At 43.3% G+C, this 11,998-nt stretch overlaps 1 protein-coding gene across 1 annotated transcript in view; it reads left to right on the forward strand.

Annotated features, from left to right (window-relative positions):
- Positions 1-11,559, forward strand: part of RAB38 (RAB38, member RAS oncogene family) — a 313,379-nt gene extending 301,820 nt beyond the window's left edge. Inside the window, exon 3 of the mRNA XM_085620553.1 lies at positions 11,348-11,559. Within this exon, the coding sequence (XP_085476679.1) occupies positions 11,348-11,503 (156 nt within the window). The 3' untranslated portion in view covers positions 11,504-11,559. The remainder of the gene's footprint in view (positions 1-11,347) is intronic.
- Positions 11,560-11,998: the final 439 nt, after the last annotated feature.

Raw genomic sequence — 11,998 nt, forward strand, 5'->3', positions numbered from 1 at the left:
CACATCCTCTACTTCATCTTTGTATTTTGTTCTGAGTGAGTGTCGTCAGGAGCCAGTGGGTTGCCTTAATGTGGGCATTTTGCCAACTGCTTTCCTAAGAGCAATACCTGCTTCTCTAATTCCAGAAGTTTGCTAATCCTGTCTTTTTTCAGGGTTATTGTTAAACTTGGCTTTTTCTGAGTGTTTACCCCCAGACCTTTTGCTTTTTGACCTCCTGTTTTTGATCTATTTTTCATAGGTTTTAGGACTCTGTGCACTTTACCACTGCTATTCAGATCTAAAGTGCATATGCTCTACATGTAAATTGTGTTATGATTGGTTTTCTATGATTGGGATATTTGATTTATTAGTAAGTCCCTAGTGCAGTGCACTGTGTGTGCCCAGGGCCTATAAATCAAATGCTACTAGTGGGCTTGCAGCACTGGTTGTGCCACCCACACAAGTAGCCTTTCAAATTTGTCTCAGACCTGCCACTGCAGTGTCAGTGCACAGTTTTTACTGCCATGCCAACCTAGCAAGTGCACCCACTTGCAGGCCCAAACCTTCCCTTTCCTTACATGTAAGGCACCCCTAAGGTAGGCTCAAGGTACCACTGTGAGCAGGGTGCAGTGGGGGTGAAAGGTGCAACGTGTACTGGTGTGTGTTACATGTCCTGATAGTGAAATACTGTGCAATTCGTTTTTCACTATTGCAAGGCTATCTGTCTCATAGGTAACTTGGGAGTTGCCTTGTAACACCTTACAAGCATGCCTCTGCTGTTTGTGTATTCACTGTCTGTTGTCATAGTGACAGGAGCAGAGGATGAGCATTCACACTATACAGAAACAAGGGGGGATTTGTGGTGTGACTCATAGCCAGGCTGAATAGACCTGGCTACATTTAGAGTAGTGGGGGGGAGGTGTCACTTGCACCTGAATGGACTGTGTCTGGCGTGAACCTGGCCTGAGCCAGGCAGAACTATAAATATTGGGGCCCTGACCCCAGAACATTAGATTATTGCTGAACCAAGGACCCTACCAGGAAGAAGGGCTGGAAAAGCTGTCAGAGGGAACTGCCACTTTGCTGCGTTGATCTGCTCCTAGCTGCTTCTGTCTTGGGCAGAGAATGGACTGGATTGTACTTTCATCATCCTGCAGTTTGCAATTTCTCCAAGGGCTTGAGGTAGAGCTTGCCTCCTGTTAGAAAGTCTCGGGGAAATAAAAGACTTAAAGGGAACTCTTTGGAATCAAGAAACCTGCCAAGAAGAAGAGCCGGAGGAGCTGTAAGGAGGGGCTACCACTTTGCTGTGTGCTTTGCTGTGTTAGCCTACAGTGGCTGCTTCTGTCTTGGGCAGTGAAAGGACTGAACTGGACTGAACTTTCTACAACTTCTTCTTCTGAATATCTCCAAGGACTTGAAGTAGAGCTTTCCCCCCTGTTCAAGATGTCTCAGGAACAGCAAATCCTCAGGGTACCGCATCTGGGACTGCGGATCTCAGTCGCCATGAGGGAAACCGCAACCCGATGCCATTACCGAGACAGCTGCTGGCTCTGTGACCTGAAGGCAGAGCCGGACTTTGCACTGCAACCCTGGTCTCACAGACGGCTCCAGCTTCTGCCGCCACAAGCCGCTGCTTGCACCACGACCTGTGGGCACTGCGCTCTGCACCGCCTTGCTTCACTCCGTTGCCCTGGGCTCACCGACAACACCGTTGAAAGCTGACATCAACGTCACTGCCTGCATGATGGTTTGGGGGTATCACTCATAAGTTACACAACTTACCACCCCCTCTCACTGACGCCAGCCCAATCGATCCCAGATCATTAACAGACACAGTTGCTTGCACAGTGACTGTCAGCACCACAATGAGCACCCTCCCACTTTGCACCGCAGCCCTGGTCTCACCAACGCTGCTGGACGAGCACCACCGAGCCGCTGCCTGCACCACGACTTGAAGGCACCACACGTCGCATCGCACAGCCTTAACTCCCGCCGCACTTGGCCCATACCATCAAGGTTGGACAAGAACAAAAGGTACTGTCTGAGGGCCTTCCCACACCGCCGCCGGCCTGCACCGCTGCGCTCAGATGGATCTGTTGGATTTGTGTGTTCACAACACCGGAATAGCCATGGACAGAACTATCAACTGCAAGGAACTGCATTTAAAGTCTGTTATTGCATTATTTATACTTTTAGTAACTGTATGTTTGGTTTTTATCGTTGTGGTCTTGATTTGCACAGATAAATATTGACCATTTTTCTAAAACTGGTGTGTTTCCTTTTGTAGTGTTTTCACTGTATTGCTGTGAGTTATGTGCACACGAATGGTCTGGAGGCAGTCTTGCAGGACTATTTTGTAGGCCACCTAAACCACCACCGGGGAATCCACAGAGTCATATTTTTTTCCCTGAAAATGTACCGTTTTGTAAGCTTAGAGCTGTGTTACCAGGGCCAGGTCCTCCAACTCCCAAGCGTTCAGATGCCAGTGGCAGCTGTCTCATCTTCTAGTGTTTCCTGGCATGAGTAGCAATGGGGAGTGCTCACATATTCCCCTCACTAAGTATTCCACTCACACAATCAATATGGTCAAATGTCCCATGTGCTCCAGAGTAGAAGGAGTAAACCACATCGGTGGGGTGTGTGTGTCTCCAAACATCTGTGAGGCCACATGCTTGAGCAAAGTTTGGTAGGTGAGTGTGGGGGCCTTACCGTCAACGTCCAATCACATCTGCTCCATCTCCTATGCCAACACATCGTTCCAGTCTCCCCTGATAAATGGGATGTCATTTCCTGCCTTTAGTAGTTTTGGGCCGATCTTATCCATTACTTTCCTCTGTAAGTGAAGGTGGAATATACATTATTGAGAGTGAAGCCTTGTGTCCCCATGTTCCTTTGTATCCCTAATACCATCTAGTCTGGGTACTCTCAATTCCTGGTCACCTAAAAGGGGGGGTTGTTTCTTGCCAGTATCACCACTCTGCAGGTGCCCTAGGGGAATCCCGCATGTCCCAATGAGACATATTGTCCTCTCCCTAAAAACTTGCAGTTGGGGCCCAGGAGACATCTCTCCTGTAAAAATATGATATCAGGGGCTTCGCGATTTATGTATTGTATCACCATCCCCATTTTGATCTTGCTCCCTAAGCCATTGATATTCAATCAATGAATCACTCAATCAATCAAGAATTATAAAGCGTGGCAAATCACCCATGAGGGTCTCAAGGCTCTGGAGTTGCTAGCTGCTTTGCAGTGCTCTTTTCATTCGAGCAGCCATGTAAGCAGTAAAAAGTTAGGGAAAAGCACGAGAAAGCACTCAGAAAAACAGGGGGAGGGGAAAGAGAAAGCAGTAAAAACAAGGCAAAAGCAGGAGAAAGCACTCAGAAAGATGGAGGGAAAGGGAGGAGAAAGCAGTAAAAAACGAGGTTCAAGCACTCAGAAAAACGCAGAAAAGGAAGAAGAAAGCAGTAAAATTAGTCAAAAAGCAGGAGAAAGCAATGGGGAGGAAGCCAGGGAGAGCTGGGTCTTTGAGATAGTTCGCGCTATCATAACCCATAATCACAGGATTTGAAAACATATGTCCCCCACCACTCCTTACTTCCTGTAACCTGGCCCCAGATGATGGGAGTGTCATCCCCCCATGGATACAATTATTCCGAAACACCTTTCTAGCCCCTCACCTCACTTTTACTAACGATAAGCCAAAACATGCTTGACTGGGGGTGAGAGGTCAAAAAGTTTCAACTCTCCGTCCATGATCTTGTTGTGTTTGCTACGTCCACCCTAAGTGGCCAAAGGTATGCCCAAACATGGCTCCCTTGCCCCACTTTTGTTTGTTCGATAACCCCCACAGGTTAGGGTGCGCCTTAGCATGCGCACACCGCCGTGGTGGGTAGGTCCTGACGAAAGCTTCGCAAAAAGCACATTGAAGCAGGAACATGTTGACCACTTCTCAACACACTTGGATGCGTCTGGTCAATTTAGCTAGGTAGATTTCATCCAACTCACTTGTTTTTACTGTTGTCTGATTTTCCACCATTAAACTTTTTGGGAAATAAACCGAGTCATCTTTTCGTTCACCATCACATACACGAATCACTGAAAAACAGCTCCGCTGTAACCAGGGGTTGTAGCACACCAGAGAGGCACTCGGCCTCTCTGGTGGGGACCCAATGATGAAGCATGTCACCAACTAGGTTGTTGAGTGAGGGTTCATTTTAATCAAGAGTGTTTCCTCGTGTTGGCTTTCCCTCTCTCTTCCCATTCTTTGGCCTCACTCTTTCGTTGTTTTCCTTGATACTTAGAAAATGAACAGTGGATTAAACCCAGATCTCTTGACTGTGAATGAGTGGTTGAAAAGTTACAGGACTCTGCGCATCATTTTGTTGTGCTTGCTATGTTCGCCGTAAGTGGCCAAGAGTATGCCCAGACGTGGGTCATTTGCTTGCTGTGCTACTGGCTTTGAACTAGGCTGGCTGATGAGGGGTGATAGTCCAAAACCTGTAACAGGATGCTTGTTTCTGGTCCAGAGAGGACCTGGCCTGGCAGTTCGGGCAGAACTGTTCCCATGACTGATTTGCATATGGCTGGGTCCAAACATGGGCGGCATAGTAAGCAAAAGGACGATGGATTAAACCCAGTTCTCTTGATTGGGGGTGAATGTTTGAAAAGTTTCACCATTCCGTCCATCATCTTGTTATGTTTGTACTGTACTGTAAGATTAAATCAGGCTTCTCATAAGCCAATCTTTGTGAATTGGGCACTAACACTTCTATTTCTCTGCATTTGACTAATGTGCCGTTCTTACAATATTGAAATCTGCCAGGCCTCCCTCTAAAAACTAGCTGAGTGTAATGCTCTATGGCTGCATAATATTTGAGCTCCAATTTTGTACATGTGCTGGAAAACTGCTGTAGTATACCATCCCTGAATGGATGGATGGATGCTCTATCTTCCAATAGTTGAAAAGATCGGCTGGCCCCAGAGAAAATGAACATCAGAGAGGAGGATGATCTACAGCTTGGCTGCACATCGGATTTTCATGTCAGCATATACAGTGGTGAAAGAGAAATGGGAAAACCCATACGCTCTGGACTTTCCAGCTGAAGATGGAGTCTTGCATTCCCAGACATGTCCGTCCTTCCAAGACACCCTTCATGCTTTTTAGCTGACATCTACAGAAGGATTTACAAATGGGCAAATCAGGAGCAAGCATTCCATACATCAGACATCCTGCAGCACGCACAGAGTGGAAGCCTTAGGCTAAAGGGTGCTAAATACTCACCTCCAGAGCAAGTGGTTGCCAGTGGTGATAGCCTGGTCTGGGGAAAGTGTGCTAATTGGTCCAGGGAGCCCATGACCTCAGGTGAAGTCTATTGGATTATTCTGATGATGTCAAGGGGTCAATTTACATTGAGAGCCAATTAGCGTGTGTCGCCCTATTCAGTTTCCTTTTCCACATTCTTTTCAGGGAAGGCTTACATTCGATGTTGGCCTTTTCCCCAGACCAAGACCACAAATAGCAGACCTGTCTTCCCAGAGAGCTATGTATGCTATAATTGGTCAGGGTCCACTAGTCCCCAGTTCAACATGTACTGCCAATCTTTATGAAAAGTGGTTATTATTGATTAGTACATTTACATCTTCTCTTTTCCCATACCATTCGAATTACTACAGAGCATTTGTGTTGAGTGTGTGGTACTTTTACCAACTTATATTGTCATGCAAAATTGTGGTACATAATCGTGTAGTCTTAACAGCTTACAATACAAAATTTTAAAAGTTAAATAATCTCTTTTTATGGCATGGACTCTTGATATTTACACTCAGCATCATCATGGTTCAGCCAATCACCTTTTCGGCCTACGAGCTTGGGGCTATCTCAAGGCTGCAAATTAGCTGTAGCATTTCTAAGAAGAACATAATACTTACTAAATAATGAAGGATACTTTCAATAGTGTAGGTAACTTAAAGGGTTACTATTGGGGCCCATGGCAAATGTGAAACACATGCATACAAGGGAAATGTTTGCTAATACACTCTATAACTGGCCCGTAAACGTTGATGGTCCATGTGGAATTATGCACTGATTGGCTGTGCAGGAGATACCTTATAGGAAAAGGCTTTCCCTCCCTGGGATCGACTGTAGAATAAGTATCTTCTAAGCATTTAAATCACAAGGAGGTGTGTCATTACAAGAAAAGATCAAACGGTATAATTAAGAAAGTGTCTGAAAGACCGAGGGAGGAAACCAATAACTCTTTATGTGAAATACCTGTTATTAGTAATAGCATTTCGCAGTCTGGTCTACAAGGTGGAATTTTTCCTCTTCCTAGAGGAAAAAGAAAAGTACCATCCTCGTGATAACGTGAAATGAGGGGCCTGAGCAGTTGGCTGTCCGCCATGTGTAAAAGTCTCCTACCTCCCTATCGGTGGGCCAGGTGTACAACCGTTTTTGCATGCGCAAACGGGTTTGCGAACCTGTTTGCACATGCAAAAACAGCATGGGCCATGTACAAAGCCTATTTAGCGAATCGCAATTTATTTGTGACTCGCTAAATAGGTTTTGCGACTCCCTATTAGGAAGGGGCGTTCCCTTCCTAATAGCGTGCGCAAGCCCAAGTATGAATGTTTTGCGGCCGCAATTGCGGGCGCAAAATACTCGCAAACTACCACCCTCTTCAAGAGGGTGGTAATGCATTCGCAAAAGGGAAGGGGTCCCAAGGGGACCCAGTCCGCTTTGCAAATGCTTGGGGAAATATTATTCAGGGACCACTACCTGCCCTTAAAAAATTAAACAAAAACGGGCCACAAAAAAAAATTGCTTTATTTAAAATCAGTCCCAGACATGGTGGTCTGCTGAGCTCAGCAGGCCGCCATACCAGGAAGGGCCTGCCATTCCCAATGGGGTCGCAAATTGCGAGAGGCTCATTAATATTCATGAGCCTCTCAATTTGCGACCCTATTGGGAATCGCTAACAGTGTGTTACACACTGTTGTACATCCAAAATAGCGCCTCGCAAATTGTGAAGCGTAAAAGACTCGCAATTTGCAAGGCGCTATTTTGGGCGTCGTACATCTGGCCCCAAATGTTTTGTCCCATGTGGTTGGATGTCAAGTTTGCAGCCATGGACTCCAACTTAGTGGAACTTAAAATACAGTGAAGTTAATTGTAGTAACTTGACAGTTGTAAATACAATTGTAGTAGGCTTCACCTCCTCATTTGAGCGGGGCACATGTAGGTTTACAGGTAAATGCAAATCTCCATTTGGAAATGGTTAATAGCAAAAATGAAAAATTATACTTAGGTGTAAGAGTAAATATACACATGAGTGAATAAACACGTGTATATTTACTTTTATGAAAAAAGCCCTGAAGCCAAAATGTTGTGCTAGCAAAATCCATATAGTTTTAGTTGAACTATATGGATTTTGCTAGCACAACATTTTGGCTGCATCTCAAGCAAAACCAGTTGTAGTGAAACTCTAGGACTAGTAGAATAAACTCTAGAGTGGTAAATTTCAAACTTCTTTTAAAACGCTAGCAATTAATATTTGAGGGCAGTACAATTAGAACAAAGAGCCAGTCTATGCATGTTGTTTTATTTAAATGTTTTAGTACTTTTAACCAACATAATCTGCTTTAGAAAAAAGAGAGTTACAGGGAAATATAAAACGTCAAATTGGAAGGATAAGACCGGGTAAAGAGGAAATGTTTTATGCATAGTTTTTAAGAGGAGAATAAAGCAATGAAGGTATATTGTACGAAATAGATGATAGTGCTTCAAGGATATTTTGCTGATGAAGGACATTAGCATATATTATTAGAATGGCCTAGAAGCTTTTTAAGTGCGAGCATGGTGTGCAGTAAAGACAAAGGTTTCGATTCACAAATATTTTGCTGTGACACAATCTTGTAGTACTTCTGAATTCTGAGAGTAATACAGGAGCAAACCAAGGGTAGTCCAGGGTCCTGCCCTGGAGTAGTTCATTCAGTGAAATCCAGAGCGGCTGAATATAAGCTGCTCCATGTTCCGCAGTGCAGGTGGAAGTTGGAGAGCGCCCCCCTCAGGGGAATGTCCGGGGCATCCATGAGACCCACTTTCTCCACTCCAGAGAGCTGCCTTAGGAGGCGTATTTGCAATAAGCCAGCTATTGTGAAGTACTGTCAGTGTGCCTATTAAGGGCCTCTTTGCCTCTGCACCCATGTCAGTAATAGGACACAAAGAGGCAAAGTGCTTCCCTCATTTGCATGGTGCCATGGCTCCTCATGTGCTCCAGACCTATCAGTATTACAGAAATGACCACACAGCCATCTATGGCCCATTCTGTAATACCATTGCTACCCTGGAGGCACACAAAGCGGACACACATGCCTCTGCACTCCTAGGGAACTGTGTATAATACGGACCTTGATGTCGTTATGGCGCTGGTGCAGTCGCGAATGTAACAAACTGTGATGCAGTGGGAAGGATCCCAATAATGCTGCCACAATTCATGCATGGAAACCATCTTGAAAACACAGTTTTTGATTCTGATGAAAACAGAAAGTGCTTTAATAAAAAGATTGCATGACGAATGGGCTAGACCTGACTGCAAAATAGTAGATTGCAGGTCATATTTTTCAAATGAAATAATTGATTCATATGTTTAATGCAGTGCTCTTTTCCACACAAATATTTTTGGAAGCATAGCACTTGACAAATATATATAGTGCACTTGAATTTTGAATAATATTAATGGTAAATGTGTTTAACTGAATTCAATTATGTCTTATCGTTTAGCAGCTGTCAAGATTTTCTACTTTCCTACCAAACCTTGTTTCGTAAAATGAATAAAATATCATCAATCTGACAGGTTTGTTGCTTGTCATAGGAGGTAGCCATTTTTCCAATATGGATTCAGCTTTTTCCAAATAGTCTCTACTAGATGCTGAAAACAATGCACCTCTTCCATTACTAAAGAAACTCTCCATAGGAGGTATAATAATGCTCCTAAAAGACAATATCATTATGGTGAGACACAAATACTACTCTGGGCCACCCAACTTGTGATTGATACTATCACAAAGCTAAGAGGTGTGCTGGCCAATAGAGCCAACAGCTGAAACGGGTATTCTCAAAGTCCACTCTTTGGGGCATATTCACTAGAAAATGTCAGAGCGCAGAGCTGCGCCAAATTTGGCAGCACCCCGCCCTGACATTTTCAAAACGCTGGGATGCACCATATTCACGAGAATATGGCACACCCCTGTATTTCCCCTAGCGCTAGTATAAAAAAAGCTGCCTAGCACCAGCGCAGGCACCCTGCCGCCATGTTACAAGAGTGCCTGTGCTGCAGGGACAATTATTTATGTGCAGGAAGGAAAACCTAGGGACTTTACTAGTAAGGCCAACATACTAATCATGGCCAACCAATTACTACTACACTTTACATAGCGAACCCTTGTACTTTGACACGGATTAGCAGTGGCAAAGTACCCAAGCATCTAAATTGGCAACTCTATGTCAGGAAAACGGTCTAGGGGAAAGTAAAAAGTTTAGGGAACTTTAGCTAAAAAGGCCAAGTCCTACAAGCATCAAAAAGCAATGGTTGTTGCGGTGGAACGCCCACTGCAACCCCCATTGCATGACCCTATGTTGCAGAGGACTGCAGCGGAAAGGGTGCATATTTACAGGGTGGTGTTAAGCTACAAAAAGTGGCTTAGCTCCACCTTGTAAATATGGAAAATGGCTCTGTGCCACTGGAGCATCAAAAAAAAGTGACGCTCAGGTAGCGCTCAGGGCTTGTAAATATGCCCCTTTGTGTATTATTTTCACGACTTTATGTAGAAAGCTGGTGCTGTCAAGCCAGACCTAAAACGTGTCCTTCAAAAGATAGTGCTGTAGTTTTCCTGGATTCCCAGAAACCATGGCTTTGAAAAAGCGCATTGGTACTGCTGTAAATGCACCTATAAATATGTATATAGAGTTTTCTGATTCTTGCTACACACTCATTCAAAAACACCAATCAAATTCTGCTCTTTTTCCAGAGGCCAAGGTCGCAGGAAGCCATTTTTAATGGACATTGTCATATGGTCGAAGTAAGGCTCCTGCACTGCATTGGTAGTTTTGTTTTTAAAAATAGAATTACTTATTTCTGAATTATGAGAATGGGTGCCTTATCTTATCAAAGCAACTGTCATCCATCATTTTACACAGGGTTCTACGCATAAGACACGTACTAAATCTGCTATAGGCAGTATAGAAAACTGCAGTAATTTCCCTATGCCTACATTAATGTCGGTAACGTGAAAAGACGTTCACTAGCTGTATATCTTGTAGCAAATGACAGTGTTTGTTCTACCTTCGCAGGCTGTTGGCATAGTAAAATGACCACTGCCAGCTATATCGCCTGTTCTGTAGCAGATGACACCCTGATGCTTACCGGAAATATTTTATTGTAGGAAAAGTAAATATAGTACATAGATTTAAGGAGCAATCATGTTGCCTCACAGTCAACTAACATTAATTAAGAATAACTTATGCATGCAAGGTATTTCGTTGCTACTCAAAATTGTTATATAATGTTGTCAATTTACGGCTGACTCGGAAATGTATTCCCTCCTTCCTTTTTGCCGTCCTTCCCTTGTTCTTTACTTCCTTCCTTGCGTTCTTCCCTTCTTTTAGTTCCTTCCGTGCTTCAACTCTCTCCCTCACGTCGTTACACATCCTGTCTTTCCCTCGTAAATCCATCTTCAGTTCAATTCTTTTTCATTTATTTTTTACCTTTATACATCCCTCCTCTCTCCCACTTTCCTTTCCTACTCTCTAAATTCTTCTGTCCTCCTCCTTTTTTTTTATTTTCAATTTCGTCCTTCCTTCGTTACATCTTCCCGCCTTGTTTTTACCTCGCTTGCTCCTATCCACGCATGCTTGTCCTACCTTTCTTCTTTCCTCTCTTCTGTTATCCATCTTTCCTTCCCTCATTCCATCCTCCTCAAATGTCATCATTCCTTCCATCTGTAGTTCTCCTATTCATTTATTCTTTCTTTCTTTCTTTCTTTCTTTCTTTCTTTCTTTCTTTCTTTCTTTCTTTCTTTCTTTCTTTCTTTCTTTCTTTCTTTCTTCCTTTCTTTCTTTCTTTCTCTTTCTTTCTTTCCTTCCTTCCTTTCTTTTTTCTTTCTTCAGTCTTTCTGTTCTCCCACCTCTCAGCCAACCAAGCTCAGTGCAAATTGTGTGAATTTTGTAGTCTACCCCAGCATTTCAAGGTTGATTTTACTGAAGTTAACAATGTTGTCAGGAAACATCTCAATGAAAGTCAACAGTTTTCTGCTGATAAATGGGTCCTCCATGTTGTGCAAAGACTCATTCACGCCTTCTTTTGTCTTTCAGGACAATATTAATATCGATGAAGCTTCCAGGTGTTTGGTGAAACACATCATCGCTAATGAGAGTGACACTCTGACTCAGTTTGCAGAGCCTGACGTTATAAAGCCACAGATGAATTCTTCCAAAATTGTTAATTGCGGTTCTTGCTTTAAATCCTAATGGAGCTCTTTCAAGATTAAAAATGTTAATAAAAACATAAATATATTGTGACCATACGTTGTTGATTGTCTTTCGTTTCTTATGTTTTAAATGGCATACTGCCTATGTATAACATAATGTATCACAAGAAATGTTTCATAATTTTAGTAATCTAAATATATGCATATAAGTAATAACTATGTGAGTGACTTCTAGAGCGAACAGTGAATTGATGGTGAGGACGAAATAGAACAAGCTTTTGCAATTCAAATAGGTCTCGCATTTGTGAGTTAGAGCTATTGACATTGTAAATGGCAATGTTTTTTACCTACACGTTTTATTTTTGGAGTGAAATCCCTTGGAAAGGTCCTGCACTTCGTAATAAATATATTGAAAAAGACGCAAAGTATGGATTGTGTCAACAACTGCTTGGCATGTACCTCATGGGTGAAGTGTCGCCACACATGCACACCGTGGTGCTTTACTAATGCGAAACTCATTAATAAAAGTAGTGCT

The sequence above is a fragment of the Triturus cristatus genome, chromosome 8, assembly GCF_964204655.1.
Source record: "Triturus cristatus chromosome 8, aTriCri1.1, whole genome shotgun sequence".
Taxonomy (NCBI): Eukaryota; Metazoa; Chordata; class Amphibia; order Caudata; family Salamandridae; genus Triturus; species Triturus cristatus.